A 23,378-nucleotide genomic window follows, 5' to 3' on the forward strand; every position below is an offset into this window, starting at 1 on the left:
TTGGGGTGCCCCCTGCCCATGTATATAAAGGAGGGGAGGAGAGAGGCTGGGGGCCAGGAGGGGCGCGCCAAGGGGGAGTCCTACTTGGACTCCTGGTCCAAGTAGGATTCGCCCTCCCCTTTCCTTTCTCCACCGGAGGGAAGAGGAAGGAGAGGGAGAGGGAAACCGCATAACAACATACGTCATTCCCTTTGTCATCGGTATGTTACTTGCCCGAGATTCGATCGTCGGTATCATCATACCTAGTTCAATCTCATTACCAGCAAGTCTCTTTACTCGTTCCGTAATGCATCATCCCGCAACTAACTCATTAATCACATTGCTTGCAAGGCTTATAGTGATGTGCATTACCGAGAGGGCCCAGAGATACCTCTCCGATACACGGAGTGACAAATCCTAATCTTGATCTATGCCAACCCAACAAACACCTTCGGAGACACATGTAGAGCATCTTTATAATCACCCAGTTACATTGTGACGTTTGATGGCACACAAGGTGTTCCTCTGGTATTCAGGAGTTACATAATCTCATAGTGAGAGGAATATGTATAAGTCATGAAGAAAGCAATAGCAATAAAACTAAACGATCATAATGCTAAGCTAACGGATGGGTGTCGGTGTCAAAACCGGCGGATCTCGGGTAGGGAGTCCAGAACTGTGCGTCTAAGGCTAATGGTAACAGGAGGTAGGGGGCACAATGTTTACCCAGGTTCGGGCCCTCTTGAGGGAGGTAATACCCTACTTCCTGCTTGATTGATCTTGATGATATGAGTATTACAAGATTTGATCTACCACGAGATCGTAGAGGCTAAACCCTAGAAGCTAGCCTATGATTATTGTTGTCCTACGGACTAAACCCTCCGGTTTATATAGACACCGGAGGGGGCTAGGGTTACACAGAGTCGGTTACAAGGGAGGAGATCTACATATCCGAATTGCCAAGCTTGCCTTCCACGCAAAGGAGAGCCCCACCCGAACACGGGACGAAGTCTTGAATCTTGTATCTTCATAGTCCAACAGTCCGGCCAAGGTATATAGTCCCGCTGTCCGAGGACCCCCTAATCCAGGACTCCATCAGTAGCCCCTGAACCAGGTTTCAATGACGATGAGTCCGGCGCGCAGATTGTCTTCGGCATTGCAAGGCGGGTTCCTCCTCCGAATCCTCCATAGAAGATTTTGAACACAAGGATCGTGTCCGGCTCTGCAAAACAAATTCCACATACCACCGTAGAGAGTATAATATCCCACAAATCTAATCTGCCGACAACTTTTCATAACGTGACATCACGCCACGGCCCGGTCATTATTCGAACCGTTTTTCTCAGCCTGCCACTGCACGTAGTTGCGAGGCGGTTTTCTTGGCACGTCTTGTCGAAGCAGAGATCGTGTTCCCCTTATCACGGGATTCTCATCAATACGGGTGTGGGTAACCAATCGTGCTTGTTAGTATGACTCCTCGATTTTAGGCAAGTTCCAAACGGCCACGCGGAGGACGCTTGATATTCGCCCTCTTTATAAAGGGGCCAAGGCCTGTCCTTTTCTTCTCACGCTCGATCCTTCCCTTCCCCCACCTCGAGTTCCAACACCCAAGGCTCAGGCTAAGTGCTTTGGACCTTCAATCATGTCCGGATCCAACCTTCAAGGCCGGTGGATGGCCTCCTCTGTCACAGAGGAGGACATCAAGAAGCTAAGAGAAGCCAGGTATCTGACCGCCCAAATCTCGCACAGGCTGCCTGCTCAAGGGCAGGTCATCCCACTCCCGAACCCAACGAGAGTGTCGTATTTGTTTCCCACTTCCTCCGAGGGCTAGGCTTTAGTCTTGATCCCTTTGTTAGAGGGCTTATGTTCTATTACAGGCGCGATTTCCACGATCTGGCTCCAGATTCCATCCTTCACATCTCGTCGTTTATCGTCGTGTGTGAGGCCTTCCTCCGCATCACCCCACACTTCGGCTTATGGCTCAAGACCTTCAATGTGAAGCCGAATATGATCGGTGGGTGACACGCAGAATGCGGAGGTGCCATAATAAGAAAAGGCACCGATGCTCCATGGCCAAAGGGTTCCTTCCCGGAGATGTCCAACTTATGGCAGCGGGAGTGGTTTTACATCACAGCTCCCCGAAGTACTGAGTGGGTAGTTGCCCCCGCCTTCCATTCGGGCCCCCCGCCACAACTGGCGTCATGGGTCAACAAGGGGTTGGACTGGGGGCCAGTTAATGACGTGCCGACATTGCAAAGTCGCATCCGAGATCTCCTCAAGAGAGATGTCAGTCTTGTCAAGGTAATGCAAGTTATGCTAGTTCGTCGGGTCCTGCCATGCCAACGTCGATCTCTCTGTATGTGGGAGTTCAACCCGGAAGGACCGCCAACTATTCAGCAATTCTTCGGCGTGACGCTCGAAGAGATGTATGGATTGTTCTTCGGATCACGAATAAAGTGTCCGGACACCACCGAGGATGCGGGTCTCAACTGCAATCGTCCAGATACCCTCGTAAGTAATTCTGCGGCCGAACATGCTGTCCTTTTATTTGTCACAACATCATTCTGAAAAAATCGCTCTTGGCCAGGACTGGATAAAAAGGCGAAGATGATCAGGTGTTCGGCCCCCTTCCCGAAGGCTCACCGGATCCTGTACTAGCCAGGATGCTTGAGCACGCACCTTATCAAGTGTCATTAGGGGAAGATAAAGGGAGGAATAAAGAAGCCGAAAGCGAGCTTCACACATTACACATCCAAACCGGGGGAATTAGTGTCTCCGCGAAGGAGGATAATCGGGGAGAAGAATCTAGAATCCCCTCTTCCCAAGGAAGGAAAAGGACCGCCTCTGAAGACTTGGAAACGAGGGTTTCCAAACGAGGGAAGAAACCTTCGCCAGGGGGCCCTGCCCCGGAGGGCATCCTTGCCGCACAGTGCCCGCAAAGGGGTCAGCCCTCCACCGAGCTGTAAGTGAACAAGAGTACTTTTGGTAGATATATCCTGCTTTATCTCCGAGGACAATAACCGAGACGTATGTCTTGCAGTCCGGATCGTAGCCCTTCTCGACAGAGTTCGTCTTCGGGGGATCTTCTTCCGGAGATGATGGAGAGCGAAACGCCTCCCCCTGTCTCCCCGCCTCATGGGGCGGACGACCCTGAGGTGTCGTCACGGAGGATTTCTCCTGATCCGCCAAGGCCAGAAGGTAACCCTTCGGCCACCCGAAGTCCGAGTATTCGGCTCCTAAGGAGAGCAACAAAAAGAGTCCGGGACTGTCCGGTGCACAACCGGACGCACTGATGGGTCTTCTGGAGCAAGCGGCTATCTCAGAGGCGCATCGTACTTTAATGGGTACGGTGGTTGAGAGGGTTTCATCCGCCAAAAGTGGGTTGCATGAAGCTTTTACGAGCCTGCTAAGAGGCTTTGAGGTACGCAAAGTAATATATATTTTTTGACGGTACCACACACGCTAGGTGTGCTCTATACAGATAGTAGCCCGTGAGACTCTAGTTGCTGTCCAAAGGCGGCAAACAGAGGATCATAGTCCCAGGTAATGATCGCGCTGCTTACACGTGCAGGCGGCTGAGGGTCCGGTGGCTGGCCGGACTGCTGAGGTTGCCGAACTGAGGCGGCAGCTTGACGCGACAGATGACGACATGACGCTTGTGAACAAGCGGCTTGACGAGGCACAGGGTATGTATTTTCGTGTGGTCAACAAATATTAAGAGGAGCATGATGCTAGTATCTATAATATGTTGTGACTGCAGATGGAGCTGCCGCCGTGGAGACCCTTCGGGCGGAACTTGCCCGAGCCAAGGAACAAGCCAGGAGAAGTGATGCGGCCGCCCTAAAGGCGGTCGAAGAGTTAAGAGCCGGACAGGCTGCTCATCGCCAGAGCGAAGATAAAATAGCCAAGATGGTTGTTGAGCTGAAAGATGCCGCCGGCCGATATGAGCTTCTTGAAAAGGAAAGCCAAGCGAAAGCGGCTGACCTGAAGAAAGCCATGGAAGCAGCCAAGGAAACCCGCTCTAAAATCAGAGCGGCGAAGGAGGAGCTCCGTCAAGCCGGAGATATCACGGCTGGGAAGCCCTTTTTGTTGCGGACGAAGTTCGGAGATCCGAAGTATGCCCCTCTGGATCAATTATGGAGTGCTGCAGACGCGTACTTGGACTTGGCAATGAGTGCTGCTGATGCGACTGAGTTTTTCAAAGATCAGAAAGATCATGAAGTGGAAAGGTTGTTCTGGTCGCAGTTCAGTGCTCCAACGCGTCCGCTGCTGTTAAATGAACAAATGGCCGAGTGGGCCGAGCTCCATAGGTTGTCCGGACTTGCCATGAGGTCTGTCGTGGATCATCTTTGGCCGAAGGGACCAAGGCCGAATAGTTATTTTGGTTTAGTGCAACGATTCCTTGGTGCTGTGCCGCATATCAACGCTGTAAAGAGGTCGGCGTGCATAGAGGGTGCACGGATGGCTCTTGCCCGTGTTAAGACATACTGGGCAGAGATGGAGGCCACCGCTATTGCAACCCGGGGTCCGGCCGTAGGCCAGGTCCCGGCTGACACTATTTTGAAGAAGTCCTAGAAGGCGCTCGTTTAATAGAGCCTCAGTGCTCGAAGAGTATCATGTTTGAGTGACATGTGTCCCAATTGTAAAAACAATGCTATTTGGATTATAAAGGCTGTGTTTATACTTTTGCCTGAAAGTATTATGATGCCTCCTGTGGGGCCGTTTATGTATGTAGATAACCTGAGAGTTTGCAGTCATCGGCTTCAGCCCCTACGCACATAATGCGGGGGTGTTCGGAAAGGCGCGTATTCACACTTGATCCAATGTATTGGTCCGTTAAGGAGGTGATAGCGCGGCGAAATAGGCAATCGGACTATATAGCTTTAACACTTTCACTTAGCCATAGGAGTTTGACGGTGGGGCTACTATATAGCCCCTGGTACTTCCGCGCTCATCCGAATACGGTGCGCGTACATACATGACCGGGAAACCGGTCCTTCGTTAATGCGGAGGAATCGCGAAGATTCCGCTGAGTCATCGAGTGGTTGACCAGTCTCGCGCTTTATCATGACAGTCAGTTTTCGGCTTTCTCTACTGAGGTGCTCATCCAGATGAACCAGGGCACAATCGCAGTAGTTCTCCCGGTGCCACCTTAGCCGATAGAGCGGAACGTAAGGTAGCAAAACACGGGAGCCGGGCAAACCCAACTATTGACCAAAGACATGATTCGGAGCTGATGCATATAAGGCCAAACTCGCGACGCCGAACACTCCCTAAGGTATTCGGACTTTACAACATATACTGGGCTGAGTAACGCCCTCGATAATGAGCCCTGAATTTCCAGGTACGTGCATTAGTCTGACGTGACGAAATGCCAATAACGCCAGCATCCCTCTCGGTTGTGTTGAGTATCCGGAGGGTGTGAAGCAACAAGAGACAGTAAAAAAGGTTTACACAGGGTCTTAATCTAAAAAGAAACCTTTGAGCGGGGCCCTGCTGCACGTCTGCGCCTGTGTCTCCGTTGTGCCGTATCCTGGAAGGGTGTAGCACGATGATCATCTGTAAAAGAGAAAAACCCAGGTGAAAGTCTTCGTGCGAAAAATTGGTTATTCTTAATGAACCATTAAAATGCAATCTAAATAGGGTCAAGCCGAACTGTAGCCCTTTTTACATGCGGGAAGCCCCTAGCACCACCTATGGGGGTATATCCATCGACCCAATCTCAGGTTTATCTGAGCTGTTACAGCTAGTGGTGCGCCGGACTCGTCTAACCGTGTCCGCGGTCTTGACGACCGATCATTTATTCTGGTTGGAGAGGCCGTTCAGTGTTCGGCTGCTAGAGCCGCCACATATTCCTCCGCACGTAAGGAACGCTCTGTGTTTCCGCTAACTATGATGATGCCACGTGGACCGGGCATCTTAAGCTTAAGATAAGCGTAATGCGGTACTGCATTAAAACGAGCGAAGGCCGTTCTTCCGAGTAGTGCGTGATAGCCGCTTCGGAATGGAGCGATGTCGAAGGTTAATTCTTCGCTTCGGAAGTTGTCGGGAGAACCGAATACAACCTCTAGTACTAGAGAGCCCGTGCAGCGGGCCTCTGGGCCTGGTATTACTCCTTTAAAGGTAGTATTGCTTTGGCTGATTCTTGTCGGGTCTATCCCCATTTTGCGGACGGTGTCCTGATATATCAGATTAAGACTACTGCCGCCGTCCATAAGGACTCGGGTGAGATGGTATCCGTCAATTATTGGGTCTAGCACCAAGGCAGCCGATCCTCCGTGCCGGATACTAGTCGGGTGATCCCTGCGATCAAAAGTGATCGGGCAGGCCGACCAAGGGTTGAACTTGGGGGTGACGGGCTCTATGGCGTATACGTCTCGGGGTGCGCGTTGGCGCCTCCTCTTCGGTATGTGAGTTGCGTAAATCATGTTCACTGTTTTGACCTCTGGTGGGAATTTTTTCTGTCCCCCAGTGTTCGGCTGGCGAGGCTCATCCTCGTCTTCACTTGGTGTCTCCCTCCCCTTGTGTTCGGCGTTTAGCTTGCCGGCCTGCTTGAAGACCCAGCATTCTCTGTTGGTGTGATTTGCAGGTTTGTCGGAGGTGCCATGAATCTGACATAATCTGTCTAGAATCTTGTTTAGGCTGGACGGTCCATCTCTGCTGCCTTTAAATGGCTTTTTCCGTTGACCGGGTCGAGAGCCCCTGAATCCGGCATTTACCGCCGTGTTGTCTGGGCTGTCTTCATTGTTTCGACGCTTGCTTTTATTGCGTCGCGGTTTCCCGTTGCCATCCCTGACTTCGGATGTGCCTGGGTTGCTGGTGCCGCTACGGGCCAGCCAACTATCTTCGCCCGTGCAAAAGCGGGTCATAAGGCTTGTTAGGGCTGCCATTGTCCTCGGTTTTTCCTGGCCGAGGTGTCTGGCGAGCCATTCGTCCCGGACACTGTGTTTGAAAGCCGCTAAGGCTTCGGCATCCGGGCAGTCGACGATTTGATTCTTCTTCGTGAGAAATCTGTTCCAAAGCTTTTGGGCTGACTCTCCGGGCTGTTGAATTATGTGACTTAAATCGTCTGCATCCGGAGGTCGGACGTAGGTCCCATGAAAATTAGCCCTAAAAGCATCCTCAAGCTCCTCCCAACTTCCAATTGAGTTTTCGGGGAGACTTTTCAGCTAGTGTCGAGCTGGTCCTTTCAACTTGAGGGGCAGGTATTTGATGGCGTGGAGATCATCTCCGTGAGCCATGTGAATGTGAAGGATAAAGTCCTCAATCCAAACCCCAGGGTCCATCGTTCCATCATATGCCTCTATGTTCACGGGTTTGAATCCCTCTGGAAATTCATGATCCAGCACCTCATCGGTGAAGCATAGGGGGTGCGCGGCACCCCTGTATTTGGTTGTGTCATGGCATTCTTCTGACGGTTGTGGTGTTTGGTTTTGATTCCAAGTTGTTATTCGGTCAGTATAGTCGTTTGGGCGGCCATGATTCTGTGCCGGAGCGCGCTTCCTAGATCCGTAGATGGACCTGGCCATACCGGCTTTTTTATGCAGGTCCTCACGTAAATCGTGCGCGGACTTGTGTGCGACGTTGTTAGCCGCCCTATCGCGGCCACGGGGTGGTCGATCCGGCTGATCGGCCGTTTTATTTTTCGGCTGAATGGGCTCTAAAGCCTCGTCGTCGAATTCAGGCAGCAATTTGCGCTTTGGATAGCTCTTTATGTGGTGACTATCACCGTACTTTTCTTTGGTGTCAAGCACCTTGTTTCATCTGCTGTTGAGCGTATTCTGCGCGGCCTTAAGCCTATGCTTCTGCTTCTTTAGGCTCCTCGCGGTGGCAATAAGCCTTCTATGGAGGTTCTCTTGTTCCAAGTGCCTTTCCGGGATGATGTGTGTATCGTCGTCCGGACTGTTCTCCTCTCTGGAGACCAGTTGATGAGCTTTACCCTCGTCGTCGCCGCGATCGGACAGCGGTTTTGTACTATGTTCGCCGTCCGCTGGCTCATCCTTTGGAGTCGACCGGGGTATTATTCTTTTTGCGCTGTTATCGCTGTTTTTGTTGAGGCGGGATTTGGAGCGGCGCCTACGTCGTCGCTTTGGTTGCTTTCGAGGGAATTATCCTTCGCTGCATCCTTCCGTTCCTCGTCGTTGTTTTCTTTGGGGGTATCCACCATGTATATATCATGTGATGAAGTGGCAGTCCAGCGCCCTGTGGGCGGTGGTTCCTGTTTCTCTCCTGCATCGTCGTCCATACCGTCGATGTCTTCGGAGTCGAAATCGAGCATGTCGGTTAAGTCGTCGACAGTGGCTATTAAGTGGGTGGTGGGTGGGGAACGAATTTCTTCGTCGTCCGCTTCCCACTCAAGCCGGACATAGTTCGGCCAAGGGTCTCCTGACAAGGAGAGAGACCTCAATGAATTTAGCACGTCGCCCAAGGGCGAGTGCTGAAAGATATCCGCGGAGGTAAACTCCATGATCGGTGCCCAATCAGATTCGATAGGCACGGACGCAGGCGGTTCGGAGCCCGTGGCCGGGGACGAATCCAAGGGTCCGGCAACACAGGTCTCATAGGAGGTGAAGTCAGTATTCGGCTCTATCGCCGCTGAGTGTGCGGCCTCCGTGGCGGGGTCTATCCACCCGTCCTCGGACGGCACGATCTGCTCCGGATTGAGGGCCGGAGTAGCCACAGGTGTGATCTCCCGAACACCGTCCGACGGCAGAGCTAAGTCGTGCTCGTCGTGACTGTGCGGCGCACCTGACATGGGCTCGAATCCGTCGAAGATCAAGTCTCCGCGGATGTCGGCAGTATAGTTCAAGCTTCCAAACCTGACCTGATGGCCAGGGGCGTAGCTCTCGATCTGCTCCAGATGGCCAAGCGAGTTGGCCCGCAGTACGAAGCCGCCGAATACGAAGATCTGTCCGGGGAGAAAAACCTCACCCTGGATCGCATCGTTGCCGATGATCGAAGGAGCCATCAAGCCTTTATCGTGACGACACAGTGGAACTCTCAATGAAAGCACCAATGTCGGTGTCAAAACCGGCGGATCTCGGGTAGGGGGTCCCGAACTGTGCGTCTAAGGCGGATGGTAACAGGAGGCGGGGGACACAATGTTTACCCAGGTTCGGGCCCTCTCGATGGAGGTAATACCCTACTTCCTGCTTGATTGATCTTGATGATATGAGTATTACAAGAGTTGATCTACCACGAGATCGTAGAGGCTAAACCCTAGAAGCTAGCCTATGATTATGATTGTTGTTGTCCTACGGACTAAACCCTCCGGTTTATATAGACACCGGAGGGGGCTAGGGTTACACAGAGTCGGTTACAAGGGAGGAGATCTACATATCCGAATTGCCAAGCTTGCCTTCCACGCAAAGGAGAGTCCCACCCGGACACGGGACGAAGTCTTCAATCTTGTATCTTCATAGTCCAACAGTCCGACCAAGGTATATAGTCCGGCTGTCCGAGGACCCCCTAATCCAGGACTCCCTCAATGGGTCTTGTCCATCACATCATTCTCTAATGATGTGACCACATTCATCAAATGACAACACATGTCTATGGTCAGGAAACTTAACCATCTTTGATTAACGAGCTAGTCAGGTAGAGGCATACTAGGGACACTCTGTTTTGTCTATGTATTCACACATGTACTAAGTTTCCGGTTAATACAATTCTAGCATGAATAATAAACATTTATCATGATATAAGAAAATATAAATAACAACTTTATTATTGCCTCTAGGGCATATTTCCTTCATCTAATCATTTTTTGCACTACATATATTTTGTGCATGGTAAGCCGAGTGCATTTTTTCGGGTACTCGGCTTACGGCCACCGCCGTCACGGAGCCGTTAGCGGATGGCGCGTGGGCCACGTGGCAGTTACGTTTGCCGTGCCTCTCTTGTAAGTCGAGTACTTTTTTGCTGCACCTACGACTTATCTGTGAGTAAGCCGTGAATATTGTGTAAGCCGAGTGTCGTCATATTGGGTCCACGGCGTACAGAGCGGTAAGCCGTGTATTGTTTTTTGTCGTGTGTCTTATTGTGCATACCCGGCTTACGTGGAAAGAAACCGTGAGCTCGTGTTTTAACACTCGGCTTACTTCTTGATACTAGTCAGACGTGTTTTTTGTGTGTAGTGTTACTATCACTTGTCAGGGATCTCGAAACTAAAATTTTCGTTGAAGGTTCATCTAAAAATCTGCATTACTCATCATCTATGAGGTTCCGTGGGAAAATAAGAGCAGATTAATGGTAGTTTAAAGCATCAGCTGCACATAATGAGTTAATCTTTCAACAAACGTTACAGAAGTGAGAAAAGTACATACAGAAAAGCAATTTGTCCGCTTTCCCCTTCTACAGTGAAGAAAGAGGCGAAAGGAGAGGAGCCCCGTTTCCCCGGCGCCACCGTGGGTTGTCCGCCCCTCCGCCGGCCCTCCTAGAGGGGGGAGGGTGGAGGAACCCCGGATATGTGTGTCCGGCGTGTAAATAGGGTGAGGAGAGTGGTTTCGGGCGGCAGTGTGCTCGTGGGAGCGGCCCCGGCGTGGTCGAGAATAAGTTCCCCTCGTTCCTGGCTCCCTCCCGGCGTCGTGGTTCATGGCGCTGGTGGATCGGTGGGGATTCGGTTTCATGGTGATGCGGTCGAGGCGTGGGCGACGGCATCGTACCGGAATAATTTTCCCTTGGCTCCGTCCATGCTTCGTCGGTTCTCTGCCGATGAGGAGCGCGTAGGGTGTATCTAGGTGTGGCGACGTCGCCGATTTCACCATGGAGGTTTTGTTCCTCCGGCAGCGTCGTCCTCGTGGCAACCTCGGCTCCTAGCATGCTGCGTGGTCGGATGGATGGTTGGAGCTCGCTGTTGGGAGTTTGGCCTGATGGTGTTGCTTATTTGCTATTGTCCCGTTGGTTGGTTATTTTGCGGGCTGTGTTGCCGGCGATGTCCGGCGTTTCCAGGTCGATTGCCTGCCCAGGTCGGGGCGTGTCCCCCGCCGACGACCCTTCCTCGACGCCAAGGCCTCGCTGTTTCGGCGAGCAACTCATGCGGCGACGTTAACGGGTTTGACTTCGGTCCCCTATCTGCCTGTGTTGGCGACTCAGCGGCTGCTCTTTTGCTCTTCGTCACCCTTCGGTCTCCGGTGGTGCGACGGCGAGGCGAAGAACGGCGGCGGATTTGTTTCTGCAGGAAGCTTCCCAGGGACCTTGCTGTAGTTTTTGATTTTGCTTGGGTGCTTTCTGCTTTAGGGGACAGCTGTCCCATATCCGGTTGTTTCCACAATGTTGCCTTTGTAATGCTTGCTTAATTAATCAGATATGGTTTTTCAAAAAAAAGAAAAAGAAAAAAAAGAAAAGCAATTTGTAGGCATACCGCAGTCTGCAGTACAGTCGGACAATGTTTTTCAGCATTTCTATTTTCCTCTTATGATGAAAAAGAAGCATTTTAGCCGAGATCAGTGGCGAATGTCACAGAATTGAACTTAGGATTTCATTTTCGAATTCCAGCGAACAGGTCCCAGCTAGAACGAAATCCCTCCCCAGATTTGACGGATTTTATTTGGGTGGATTTGACGGACCCTCCCGATCCCGTCCCCTCTCCTCCTCCTCCTCCACCCGCCGCCACCCTCTCCTTCCTGCCGCCACCCTCTCCTCCGGCCAGATCGCCCTGTCGCTCCGTCTCGATTCCTTTCCTCTGCCAAGGTAGACCCGTCTCGGTCCCTCTCCTCCGCCCAGATCGCCCCATCCCGGTCCATCTCCTTCGCCGAGGACGACATCCCTCTCCTCCGGCAAGGTCGCCGCCGGTAAGGCTTCTCCTCTGACTCTCCTTCCCACTACCTTCTACTGCATCTCGCAACCCTAACCAGTTCACTCAATCGAGAGCAGGTCCTCGTCCTCGTCAATCCCTTCTCATCCACTGCAATCTTTTGCCGGATCCGTCCACCCTTTGCCGCCTCTACTGCAGATCGATCCTGTGGCACCGCCCTGCAGATCCCGACCTCCAAGCCAAGACCTAGTTCCACCTTCGGCACCTTGCAAGGTATAAGCTCCGTCCATGGCTTGGCTTCTTAATTAAAGAAGATCTTGGATACATTAACAACTAGTACTAGCTGCTGATGCACCTGATTGAAAAGTGGCTCCATTGGCTGCTTAATTTCTGCATATGCATGATTGACACCATTATACCATAATAAGGCTGTCATAATTCTAAGGATTATCTCAAGTTTCAGTACTAGTAGAAACTTGAACCTGAGCATACAGCTTCGTGCCAGCTAGACTCATGTTTTCACAGTAATCATCCAGGTAGGTAATTCCTTGGTAAGTACTACTGGTCATTAGATTCCACCCGTGGTCTAAAACCAAATGAATACGCCAGCCAGAACCACCAGCATGACTTTCAGGATTTCCCAAGTTAAGCCGCTAGCCAACTGAACCATATTTTGAATGGTTATTTTTTGACAGTAAACCGTAGGGGAGGCCCCCAAAAGTGTATAATTTTTGCAAAGGGTAACTATGGCCAGATTGTCATAAAGAATTAATCAAATGCCGATGTTTTGTCTGCATCTTCATCAGCCATTCAGCCCACAAGAATGGCAGGCTGCTCAAAGATTGTAACAAAATTCTAAACTTAGAATAGAAGAGTAAATTTGTAATGGCGACAACACAGAGTGCGCATTCAACACATACAACAGTAAGTATATACAAATTTGGGAAATAGCCTCCAGATTTGTACTTAGGTATGGATCAGAACCGCCAAACCTAATCGTAGTCTATGCAGCACCTTGCCTCCTTCATGATCAACAAAAGAATCTGCATATGTATCATCACTAGTGATACAAAGGTGTTTTGTATTACGAGAGTCCAGGAAGATTAAGATTGGCCCCCTTGTCATAGCTTTTTGTTCTTGTTGTTGCTTAATTCCTCTTCAATTTATGTTCTTACTTCTTTTATTTTTCAGAAATCCTGAAAGCATTCTGCAAGTGTGTAAACTAGATTTCTACCAATCTTCTTAAATCATTCTCATTTCCTAAATCTCCTTGAAAAGATGCTATGGTCTCAGAAAGCTCTTGACGAACGGCTCTAACAATAAAATCCTGCACACAAATAAAGCGAAGCAATTAAAACACGGCAGCTAGCTAATAGTATGCATGTCAGAACCAATAATTCAATGCTCTTAAAAATCGTGATATAATGAGAAATATATCCATTTCTAGCATTATTAGTAAGAAATTGCAATAAATATTAGGATGTAATAACTAGAATACTCATCGATATTTACCTGGGTATGATCTGAGGAATACTGCTTTTAGTATGGCAACTCCTGGTGGGAATTGCATCAGCAAAAGAAGATTTATCTCTGTCTAGATTCAGGTTCTCCCACCCCTGCATTCCTTCCTTAAGTTAAGAATTGTAAGAAGAAATTGCGCAATTTCATACTCCTCTAACAAGGAATGCTTAATTGCTCCTGAAATAGAGGTGCATGCATCGGATAATAATATGTAATGACAAGTGAAACCCTAAACTTCGTAGGAGTCTTTACCTGTCAAAACTAGCCTGGGACCAGATTCGTCATTAGCAAATATAGGAGATAGAACACAGGAGTGTCTAACACACATATATTTGGATGACTAGCAACCTGAAAACTAGAAACTTCCTGTTGTTAAGATTTAAATGACACATTACAATCATATAAATAGTTCCCGAGCCATGGGATATTGATGGTAGCAGACACAAGAAGGTTATAGGTCACCAATCTTATTTGTGCTAGTAGGCTAAAAAGGACAAACTACGCTCGCCAAAGATACTACACAACAATGCATCAAACCTTAGATATAGTGTGTATGTCAGATCATGACACTATTTTAAAACAAATCAACATGTTTATTTGTCCAAATATACCCCCACGACCACCAAGCCCATCGAATAAAACAATAATCTCATTGACAACAAAATTTTGTAACTGTGTACTTTGTGGTATGTACAATCGTCTTGAAGCAATGAACTTATTTTTCGCTTAATTCTTGAAGCATAACTGACAAATGATAATGTTAGCTTCTCAATTAACCATGGATTTCGAGTCACGCGACTAGTCGATGAGTCGCAAAAAAATGTTGACTCAACTTAGTGTCGACTCATGACTCGAGTCGCGACTAGTCGCAACTGCAGGCTCGACTTTTTCCGAGTCGCTACCCCAGAACGACTCATCCGAGTCGCGACTCGAAAACCATGCAATTAACCCATTGCCTCATGTTTTCCGCAAAACAAAACAAAAAATATTGCCTTATGTTATTAGGTAGTTCTGCAGTAATATACAAATGAATTTGACATATGCAGTTGATCCAACAAACAACACTAACATGGAGTTTGTGTAAATTCAACCGTAATACAACATATGAGACTTAGGTTTATGTCACTGTGTGAGCCATGAGGCGTCTGGCCTCGGGCTCTTGCACGCCCTCGTACTTTTCGCCTCTCACGCTTCATGTTGTGTGCTCATTAAGGCCCTAATTGGAATAAATAAATTTGTAGAAATTTTGTAGGATTGAATTTATATAGGGAAAATTCCAACAGTTCAGTTTGGAACGAAGAAATGGCTCCCCAAGATTTATGTGAGGGAATGAGGAGCAACCCATATGAATTCTGAAGGAAAAAAACATGTGGTTTTATTTCATGTTTTCTTTTCCTTATGTCTAGAATTTCCACATTTATCCTGTGCATTATCGAAACGAAAGTTTTGGAGTACTACTTTGTATTTGATTGGATTCATGTAAGGTCTTTTTTTTTGCGAAAAGGATCCAGATAAATTCATACTACATGACATCTCTATTTCTTCAGTTTTTCTTTTCTTGCGTTTTCTAGTTCACATGTTCCAATCAGGACATAACTTTAAGTGAAATGGTAGCAATAATACATGGCGAGTTAAAGACATGACTACTTTGGAAGTGATGAAGTATGAAAAATTGCGGAAATAGGAGATAATGTGTGGTACACAACTGGGGTTGATCGTTGATTGGAATCCCCCAAAAGCAGGTATAGAGTGATCCAATGCCGCCAGTTCTTGAACGTTACACGTATCAATCAACATGGCTCTCTCACACCGTAAAAATAAAGATGCTCACATAAGGCGGAAATCCGTCCATTGATCATTCCACATCATATTCAACTGACGAGACGTAACATGTTAAATTTTTTTGTGAGGAAAACCTGTTGTATGTCAACTTTATTTTTTTGAGAGCTAAGTATAATATGTTTGATTTTTTAAATTTTGTTGTTGAGGGAAGTATAATACTACTACATTAAGTTTTTTTGAGAGAAGTATAATACGTCAAGTTTTTTTGAGGCACAGTAATACGTTAAGTTTTTTTTTGACGGGTGTATAATACGTTAAGTTTTTTGGAGAGAAGTATAATACGTTAAGTTTTTTTTTGAGAAATGTATAATACGTTAAGTGGAACGCAGACAGTTTAACTGCGCAGGTGGCCTTGGAAGCTCGAGCCCATGACGATAGGTTCAACCCATTAGCCGACGCGATAATTCTTTTGGGTCTTACTCTACGGCCCACCGCAGTATCAAGCATTCCTGCCTCGTCTGGCGTCTACAATGGCAAGAGCAGTGGCGGCGGAGGCCTTCTCGCGGTGCCTGGGTGCGGCCGTGCGCGGCCTCTCCGGCGCCTGGTACAACCGTCATATGCCTGCCGCCATCTGCGCCCGACTCCCCCTTGTCGACCTCGTCCTCGAGGTTTGCGACGCCCGCGTACGTTCGCCGCCACCGCGCCGGCACCGCCACCGTCCTTCTTGTTCCCCTCTCCACCTTTTAGACGAGACGGGATTCGACTAACAATTCACAAGCTCCCTCTCCCTCGCAGGTACCTGCCACCTCGGTGTTCGAGCTTCTCCACCACCGCTCCCTGGATGAGCCAGACGTGCGTCGGCTCGTCGCGCTCAACAAGGACGACCTGTGTGGGAGCTTTCAACACTGTGTACGCCCCTTTTCAATCACAAGTATGACACCGAGATTCTACAAACAGATACCAAGAAAACAAAGCCAACTAATAAATAGCACCATTAATTGTGTGGAAAACCGAAAATCTCTCATGTTCCGGGCTAATTAAACATTTTGCATGTGGTGCCTCTTTCTCTATTGCTGCATGCAACGTATTCATTAATAAGCACCATCGTGCGAGGCAAAAATCTAATCAATTCTTCTCGGGAAGGGATAGTAGCCTTGTATAGATGCAAATTGTATTTTTGATAGTGGCATTGTATTTAAAAACGGAGGAAGTAGTATTTTTTATCGAACATGAAATATGGTGTGAAAATTGGATTTTTGTTGTGAAGTTCAGTTTGTAGAACCTCGGTGTCATACTTGTGATTGAAAAGGGGCGTACACAGTGCTGAAAGCTCCCACACAAGGTGTGCTCCTGCATAATAATTCTGCAAGGAGGCTGGTTTGAACCCAGGACCTCCAGGCCACAAGTGGAGACTACCCACTGCGCCACGCCCACCCTTCTGTCATACTTGTGATTTAACTGCTAATAAATTGTTCTTTTGATGTTGCTTTAGATCAGAGTTTAATATTGTTTAATGTACTAAATATTTCATTTCTGTCTTCATAGTTGCTGAAGTTCAAATTAGGCAATGGATCTGGACACAGAGAATCGTCTAGCTTCATTACTCCTTGAAGAAGCACGGAGATTACAGTCAGAGGCTGATAGGGAAGGCGTTCATGCATATCTGCGAAAGCCCAATGTTAGGCATCGTCCAAACTCCCGGTTCCTCACAGCCACAGTTCGTGGAGTTCAACAAGGTTAGCATCATGTTTCTTTTACATTATTCTTGCCTCCTTGTGTTGATTACCTGATCAAAGCAGCTGTAATCATGCTTTTTACTGAAGAAATGTTTTTTTATGTCCTTGAAACCTTCTCATTAGGAGAATTCACCCAAAACTAATCACAACAATTGAAGGCAGTTACAAATTTGCAATCATGTAGGCACCACTTTAAATTGCTTCCTCTAACTCGGGGTGGTTAACTAAATAAGCATTAAACTACTTCATAAGTATTTTTGAACCGGAAGTGTAAATCTGTGCGCGAGCACAGATGCTCGGCTTATCTCGCACGTTGTTTCTCTCCTAGATTCGTGAAGGTTCTCGTACTGTACCTTGTATAAAGATCGGTATTTATTTCCTCCTTCACTGTTGATCTGGCCCACACTGGTCGCTGAGTTATTGTGCCGGATACCCACAGATGTCTTCTGGCCCAGATGTCGTTTCACGGTGGACCATCTGCACCTTTGTCCACCATCCTGAGCAGTCCCATTAACGCAATCCATCCCAGAGACTTCCATAAAAAATATCCCAGAAACAACTTCACTTCCACCAGCAACTTTGCCCTTCAAGATTCTTCTCTCGTACCTATATGGCCATACCAAGCCCCCCCCCCCCCCCCCCCCCGCCCCCCCAACTCACTCCCTTCCTAATCCTCGATCGTCCTCCCTGCCGCCGCAGATGTCAACTGCTGCCTTGTCCTCAGCTACCAACAAAATCCTCCCGCTGATTTCTTGCCAGGACAAGGTCATCAACTTCGTCTCTCACACCCGGACCTACAAGTGCGTCAAGAAAGATCCCTTGCCACAATTCTATATGTAATGACTCGATTATAGCCTAAATCTTGTCCCTGCTAACCTTATCAGTACATGCACTCCACAGACTGGTCTGTGTGGTTTTTCAGATGGCCTGAAGGCTACGTCGCCTAGCTCGAATGCCATCCCGTCGCCCAGCAAGACCAAGCTCAGCAGCCTCCGGTAGGTGCACATCAAGCTGCGCCTTCGAACTGCTTCGCCTCTCCAATCTCCTGGTTCGCAATGGAAAAGTTGAGGAACTCTCTCCGTCCCTACTAACCAGAAAGCTGTTTTTCTGTTCCATGAACTAGATTAAAGCAAACGTTAAGAGCCGTGGCTCACCAGCAGTCTCCAACGGAAGTAACAATGACTCGCACGCCCCACGGACGTCTGCCGTTTTCCTTCCCAACAGAACATGACACCAGCATACGTATGCCAAACAAAAGCACATTTAATACCGCTCAGTATTTCCCAGGTAAAAGAACTGGAGCAGATCGCGAGACAACATTCAGCGGCGCAGATATAGTGACCATATGTGCTCGGAGTAGAAACCCCACGTCCCTTTTTGAACTCATATTGCTCATTATATCGTGAAATCGAATCATTTAACTTTCTCATGTGATTTTATTATTAAATTGACGATTGTTCCCCCTGCAGCAAACCGTGTTGTGGAGGTTGATGAAATGTGGCGTGCCAGGGAGAAGGAACTTGAACTTGAGTCTAAGCTGAAAAGAAGAAATAAAGAGCGTGGTGACTCTAGAGGGGAGAAACGCAAAGGTGACTCGAGAAATATGAGTTCCAGCTCAAAGATTGAAGAAGGAACTGCTTATAATAGTTCTTACTCAGACCAGGATGATGGTCTAGGGGATGATGAAGTTGAAAAGTTTCTGCATTCAAGGTTAGTTTAAATGTCTACTAGTTTCTTCATAGAACAAGCGGGCAATATATTGATTGACACCTGCCAGATAACTAAGAATTTCTCTGCTTATGTCAAACTATTGATGCAAATTATCTACAGTATTGTAGTCGTAGTATCACATTATTCTGTTGAGATTGCCATATCCTATCAGGTGATGTTTTTCAAGGGGAGTGTTATGTTTAACTTGCGCACATTTGCATCCGTTACATATTTGCAGTTTTGTTGACAAAATATGTAATTTGGTGCTATGTTAGGGTAAAGCGAGGAAGAGGTGCCGTTGGCTCTAGGATGGATGAACCTGGTCCATACCTAAAGGCTTCATCGCATTGTCGAGACAAAGAACCTAGCCCGGATATACGTTTGGAAGAAAAATGGGAACACCGAGTGCAAGGTCCGGAGAGGCCACTGTTTTTGAGATCCAAGTCTCTTGATGATTGTTGGCATGGGAAAACATTGGATGATAAGCCATCTAGCTCTTGTGAACCACACAGGAAGAAGGAAAATAAAAAGGAGAGGAGATCGGAGAAAAAAGAGAGAAAGGAGAGAAAAGACAAGAAGAAGGCCAAGCATCGCCACCGCCACCACCATCACAAAAGCCGAAGAAGGGAGTGATGTGCCCCATTACTGAACTACAATTTGTACACAAGAAAGGGTTCTGTTACTGAAAGATGCTGCTACATGCTGCTATTACTTGTTCGCTGGGAACCTGTGTTGTAACTAAAACTCCGCCAGCGCGCACAAGGGGGATACGGTTGGCACTGTGCCCCGTGTTTAAACATGTTATGTGTTGCTCGAGTTGAACTTTCTTTGCCTATAACATGATTGGCATCTGATGAGAGTGATCGTTTTCGCTTCTGTGTGACATGATCGAAGGTCCACATCTGCAGCGAGCTAGTACTGAACCATGACTATCTGTTGGTTATCCAGCGGCCACGTGGACACCGATGTCCTTGTCCGCCTCGCCAACAGGCACGCACTCCTGGCCTGCAACATGTCTCCAGCGCGTCGCGTCAATGAATCTACCTGCGCTGACCCTCTACTGCATCGATTCTACTCCCTCCGTCTCCGTTCCTAAATATAGGTCTTTTTAAAGATTTTAACAAGTGACTACATACGGAGCAAAATGTGTGAATCTACACTCTAAAATATGTTTATATACATCCGTATATGGTAGTTCATTTGAAATCTTTAAAAAGACATATATTTTAGAACGGAGGGAGTAGTATACTTCATTGACATGCATGCATGAATCTATCTGTGCTGTGATCGGAATCGCCTGCCTGCAGCGCGCCTTTGCTGAGGAGCCTCTGTGTCTCAGGCAGGCCTTACATCCCTGAGAAAGAACTCATCACGGAGATCATCAGGAAGCTTCCTCTGCTGGAGCGCTTCGTGCTGTGGAGCGGCGATTTCCAGGAAGAGCTGCTTCTCGCCCTCCTCGACCACTGCCCACGCCTCCAGATGCTCGATGTCAGGCGTTGTTGGCCCATGTTTTGTGTCTCGAAAGCGCCCATTAGCATGAGGATACAGAGCTGCACCATCAAAGACATCCGGCTGCCGGGGAATAGTCCATTGCCCCCAGAGACGGACCTTGACTTGCTCATGTAGTGGTGACACTATACTTTTCTTGGGTCAAATTAAATTATAAAGTGATATTTGGAGTTTTCCTTTTTGTTCAAATGATTTTGCACGGAAATTAATCAAAAAAGATCTGAGATTTCCAAGGTTTACCAGAAAATATTCTCATTTTCTGGTAAGCACGCACCCACTGCCTCGAAATGTTCTCATTTTTATCGGATGTAAGCACGCACCCACTGCCTCCTGGGTCGCACGCGCGTGCGGCTCCGGAGGCCCCAAAATCCCTAAACCAGAAGCCGCCGGATCTCCTTCCCCGGCCGCTGCCGCCGCCGGCGGTGGCGGCCGCGCCCGGCCGCCAAAGGCGGAGGGTGCTGGCGACGCCCCCACGACAGGCCCCTTCGCGCGGAGCGGGTCTTCCCCGGGGCCAGCCTTGGAGGTGGGGTGGCCAGTGGCGTGATCTTGTTGCTGGTCGCCGGAGCATGGCGGAGAGCGCGGTGGTGCGAAGGAACCGGGTCAGGAGGTTGTTGTGCGGAGGAGGAGGAAGAAGGCGGTGCGCTGGCACTGGTGGGCGGCGGCGGCGCGAGCGCTCTGCCATGGAGGTGGCGGCGCTGAGGAGGCCCTGCCAGGAAGGAGATCCTGGCGGGCAGCGGGCGGTCGGCCGTCTCCATGCGGTGGGCGTGAGGTGATGCCCCCGGAAGCGCTGGCGCCGGAGCAGTGGATGAAGGTGCGGTCAGGTCCAGATCCGTTTCGATCTGGGCCTGTGGGGTTGGTTTCGCCGCGCGGCAGTGGAAAGACCATGGCTTTCTTCTCGCAGACGGCGCGGGGACTCGCGGTGTGGTTGGAGGCACGGCGGAGGGCACGGCGAGGGCGTTCGCCGGATCCTGGCGAGGAGCACCGCTGGTAGGTGGCGGCAGGTGGAGCGCCAGCAACGGCGGAGGCGGCGGTGTTGGATCAGCCATGGGGGCGGCGGCGCCGAGATGGCCCTGCCAGGAAGGTGTCCTGGCGCGCAGCGGGCGTCCGGCCGCCTCCGTGTGAAAGGGATCGCGGCGATGCCCCGTTGGAGATGGCGCCGAAGTGAGGTTGGGGGGCGGGCCAGATCCAATCAGGCGGCAGTCTCTCGATGTCGATGAAGGCCGATGGAGCGGATCTGGCTTTTGCTCCGCTTGGAGGAGGTGGTTGCTTCTCGACGGTGATGTTAGTGGAGGTCTGGTTCGCGCTCTCTCGGCAGTGCGGGTGGTGTTGGACCACGGCTGCGCGGCTTCGGCGGATTTGCTGCGGTGACGGCGGTGTGAGGCTTCAGGAACGGTGCTGCCGGTACCTCGTCGGAGTGGAGATGTGCACATTACGGATGAAAATCCTGTCCGGTTTTGGCCGGCCGGCGTCGATGGCACCCACGGGTGTCATTCCCCTCTCTGGAGGCGACGTCGAGTGTGTCGCCATCTCCCTCGTGCTTGGTGTTGGCAGTTGTCTCCGGGCGAAAGCCTTGGTCCTCTGGAGCGGCATGATGGCGGCGTCTGCGACGTCGTTTCTCTGTTGGGAGCATCGTGCGAGGAGACTGAGTTTCCTGTTGTCGCTACTCCGGTGCTCGTCGTGGCCCTGACCGCTCTCCTCCGGCGCTATGTATGGTCGTTGCGGATGAATCCAAAGGAAGCTGGAGTTGCTGTTCTTCGGAGGTGTTCGGTGTCGATCAAGACGCAGCGAGGTGTTTCGGTTTTGGGCACTTCTAGTTGTGTTGTCGTGTGTGGCTGTCCTGAGATAGTCGGATGTGGTGTGGTGCTACGCTCATTGTTCGCAGCGAGTGGTAGAGGTTATGTACTAATTTTCTCTCCTTCTATAAAGCTATGGTACGCAATTTGCGTACCCTCGAAAAAAAACATTTGAACCAAATTTGTTGAATTCAAGCGAATTTTGTCAACAACAGCCAATTCTGGCCAGTATTTTATCTACCGGGAGGGGCCGGTAAACTGGTAACTGGTCAGTCGCACAAAATTCTAACTGGAATTGAGAACCTTATTTTTTATTACTACTTAGCGGTTAATTAAACTAACACAGACGGCGGCTCGACCCCCGCGTCGCCCCCCGCTCGGGCGACTCGGGTGGTACCCCAACCCTAGTCACCGCCGGGGCCGAAACCACCTCCTTCCCGACGCCGGGAGGACGCCGCCGGCGGTGGCGGGGGTCCTCCTCTCTCCCACGTCTCAGAGGTGGCGCCCCCCTACGCGCATGGAGGCGCGACCGATCTAGCGAAGCGGCAGTGATGGCAGTGGTGGGGGTCCTCCTCTCTCTCGTGTCTCAGGGGTGGCGGGGGTCCTCCTCTCTCCTGCGTCTCAGGGGTGGCGGGGGTCCTCCTCTCTCCCGCGTCTCAGGGGTGGCGGGGGTCCTCCTCTCTCCCGCGTCTCAGGGGTGGCGCGGCCCCTACGCACATGGAGGCGCGACCGATTTAGCGAAGCGGCGGCGATGGCTGCGGCGATGGCCGTGGTGGTCGGCCCTGCCTCGGACGACGGATGCAGGCGCGTTGGGCTGCCGGTCACGGACGACTGTGTGTGGTGGCCGGCCTGGTTCGGGCGGCGGCGCGATGCGGTCTATGTTGCGGCGGCGTGTCATCTGGCTTTGGATCGGCGGCGGCTGAGGGAGTCCTGGATTAGGGGGTCCTCGGACGGCCGGACTATATACTTTAGCCGGACTGTTGGACTATGAAGATACAAGATTGAAGGCTTCGTCCCGTGTCCGGATGGGACTCTCCTTGGCGTGGAAGGCAAGCTTGGCAATACGGATATGTAGATCTCCTCCCTTGTAACCGACTCTGTGTAACCCTAGCCCCCTCCGGTGTCTATATAAACCGGAGGGTTTAGTCCGTAGGATGAGAACAATCATACCATAGGCTAGCTTCTAGGGTTTAGCCTCTACGATCTCGTGGTAGATCAACTCTTGTAATACTCATATCATCAAGATCAATCAAGCAGGAAGTAGGGTATTACCTCCATCGAGAGGGCCCGAACCTGGGTAAACATCGTGTCCCCCGCCTCCTGTTACCATCCGCCTTAGACGCACAGTTCGGGACCCCCTACCCGAGATCCGCCGGTTTTGACACCGACATTGGTGCTTTCATTGAGAGTTCCACTGTGCCGTCACCGTAAGGCTTGATGGCTCCTTCGATCATCGGCAACGATGCGATCCAGGGTGAGGTTTTCCTCCCCGGACAGATCTTCGTATTCGGCGGCTTCGTACTGCGGGCCAACTCGCTTGGCCATCTGGAGCAGATCGAGAGCTACGCCCCTGGCCATCAGGTCAGGTTCGGA

The 23,378-nt window shown here is 50.0% G+C and overlaps 1 protein-coding gene across 7 annotated transcripts; it reads left to right on the top strand.

Moving 5' to 3' along the window:
* The first annotated feature begins 11,479 nt into the window (after positions 1 to 11,479).
* Positions 11,480 to 19,342, top strand: LOC123121521 (transcription initiation factor TFIID subunit 3). Of its 7 annotated transcripts, none has more exons than XM_044541525.1 (6): positions 11,480 to 11,771; positions 11,851 to 12,007; positions 15,833 to 15,946; positions 16,583 to 16,773; positions 18,243 to 18,483; positions 18,759 to 19,342. In XM_044541525.1, exons 4-6 carry the CDS (start codon positions 16,605 to 16,607, stop codon positions 19,114 to 19,116), a joined length of 768 nt encoding a protein of 255 aa, XP_044397460.1. In that variant the 5' UTR covers positions 11,480 to 11,771; positions 11,851 to 12,007; positions 15,833 to 15,946; positions 16,583 to 16,604; the 3' UTR covers positions 19,117 to 19,342. The 7 variants fall into 7 exon arrangements, with proteins under 7 accessions (XP_044397460.1, XP_044397458.1, XP_044397457.1 ...); XM_044541522.1 differs by having other exon boundaries at positions 11,497 to 11,771; positions 11,854 to 12,007; positions 15,833 to 15,968; XM_044541524.1 differs by having other exon boundaries at positions 11,497 to 11,771; positions 11,854 to 12,007.
* The last annotated feature ends 4,036 nt before the right edge of the window (positions 19,343 to 23,378 follow it).

This window comes from Triticum aestivum, chromosome 5D (assembly GCF_018294505.1).
Source record: "Triticum aestivum cultivar Chinese Spring chromosome 5D, IWGSC CS RefSeq v2.1, whole genome shotgun sequence".
Taxonomy (NCBI): domain Eukaryota; kingdom Viridiplantae; phylum Streptophyta; class Magnoliopsida; order Poales; family Poaceae; genus Triticum; species Triticum aestivum.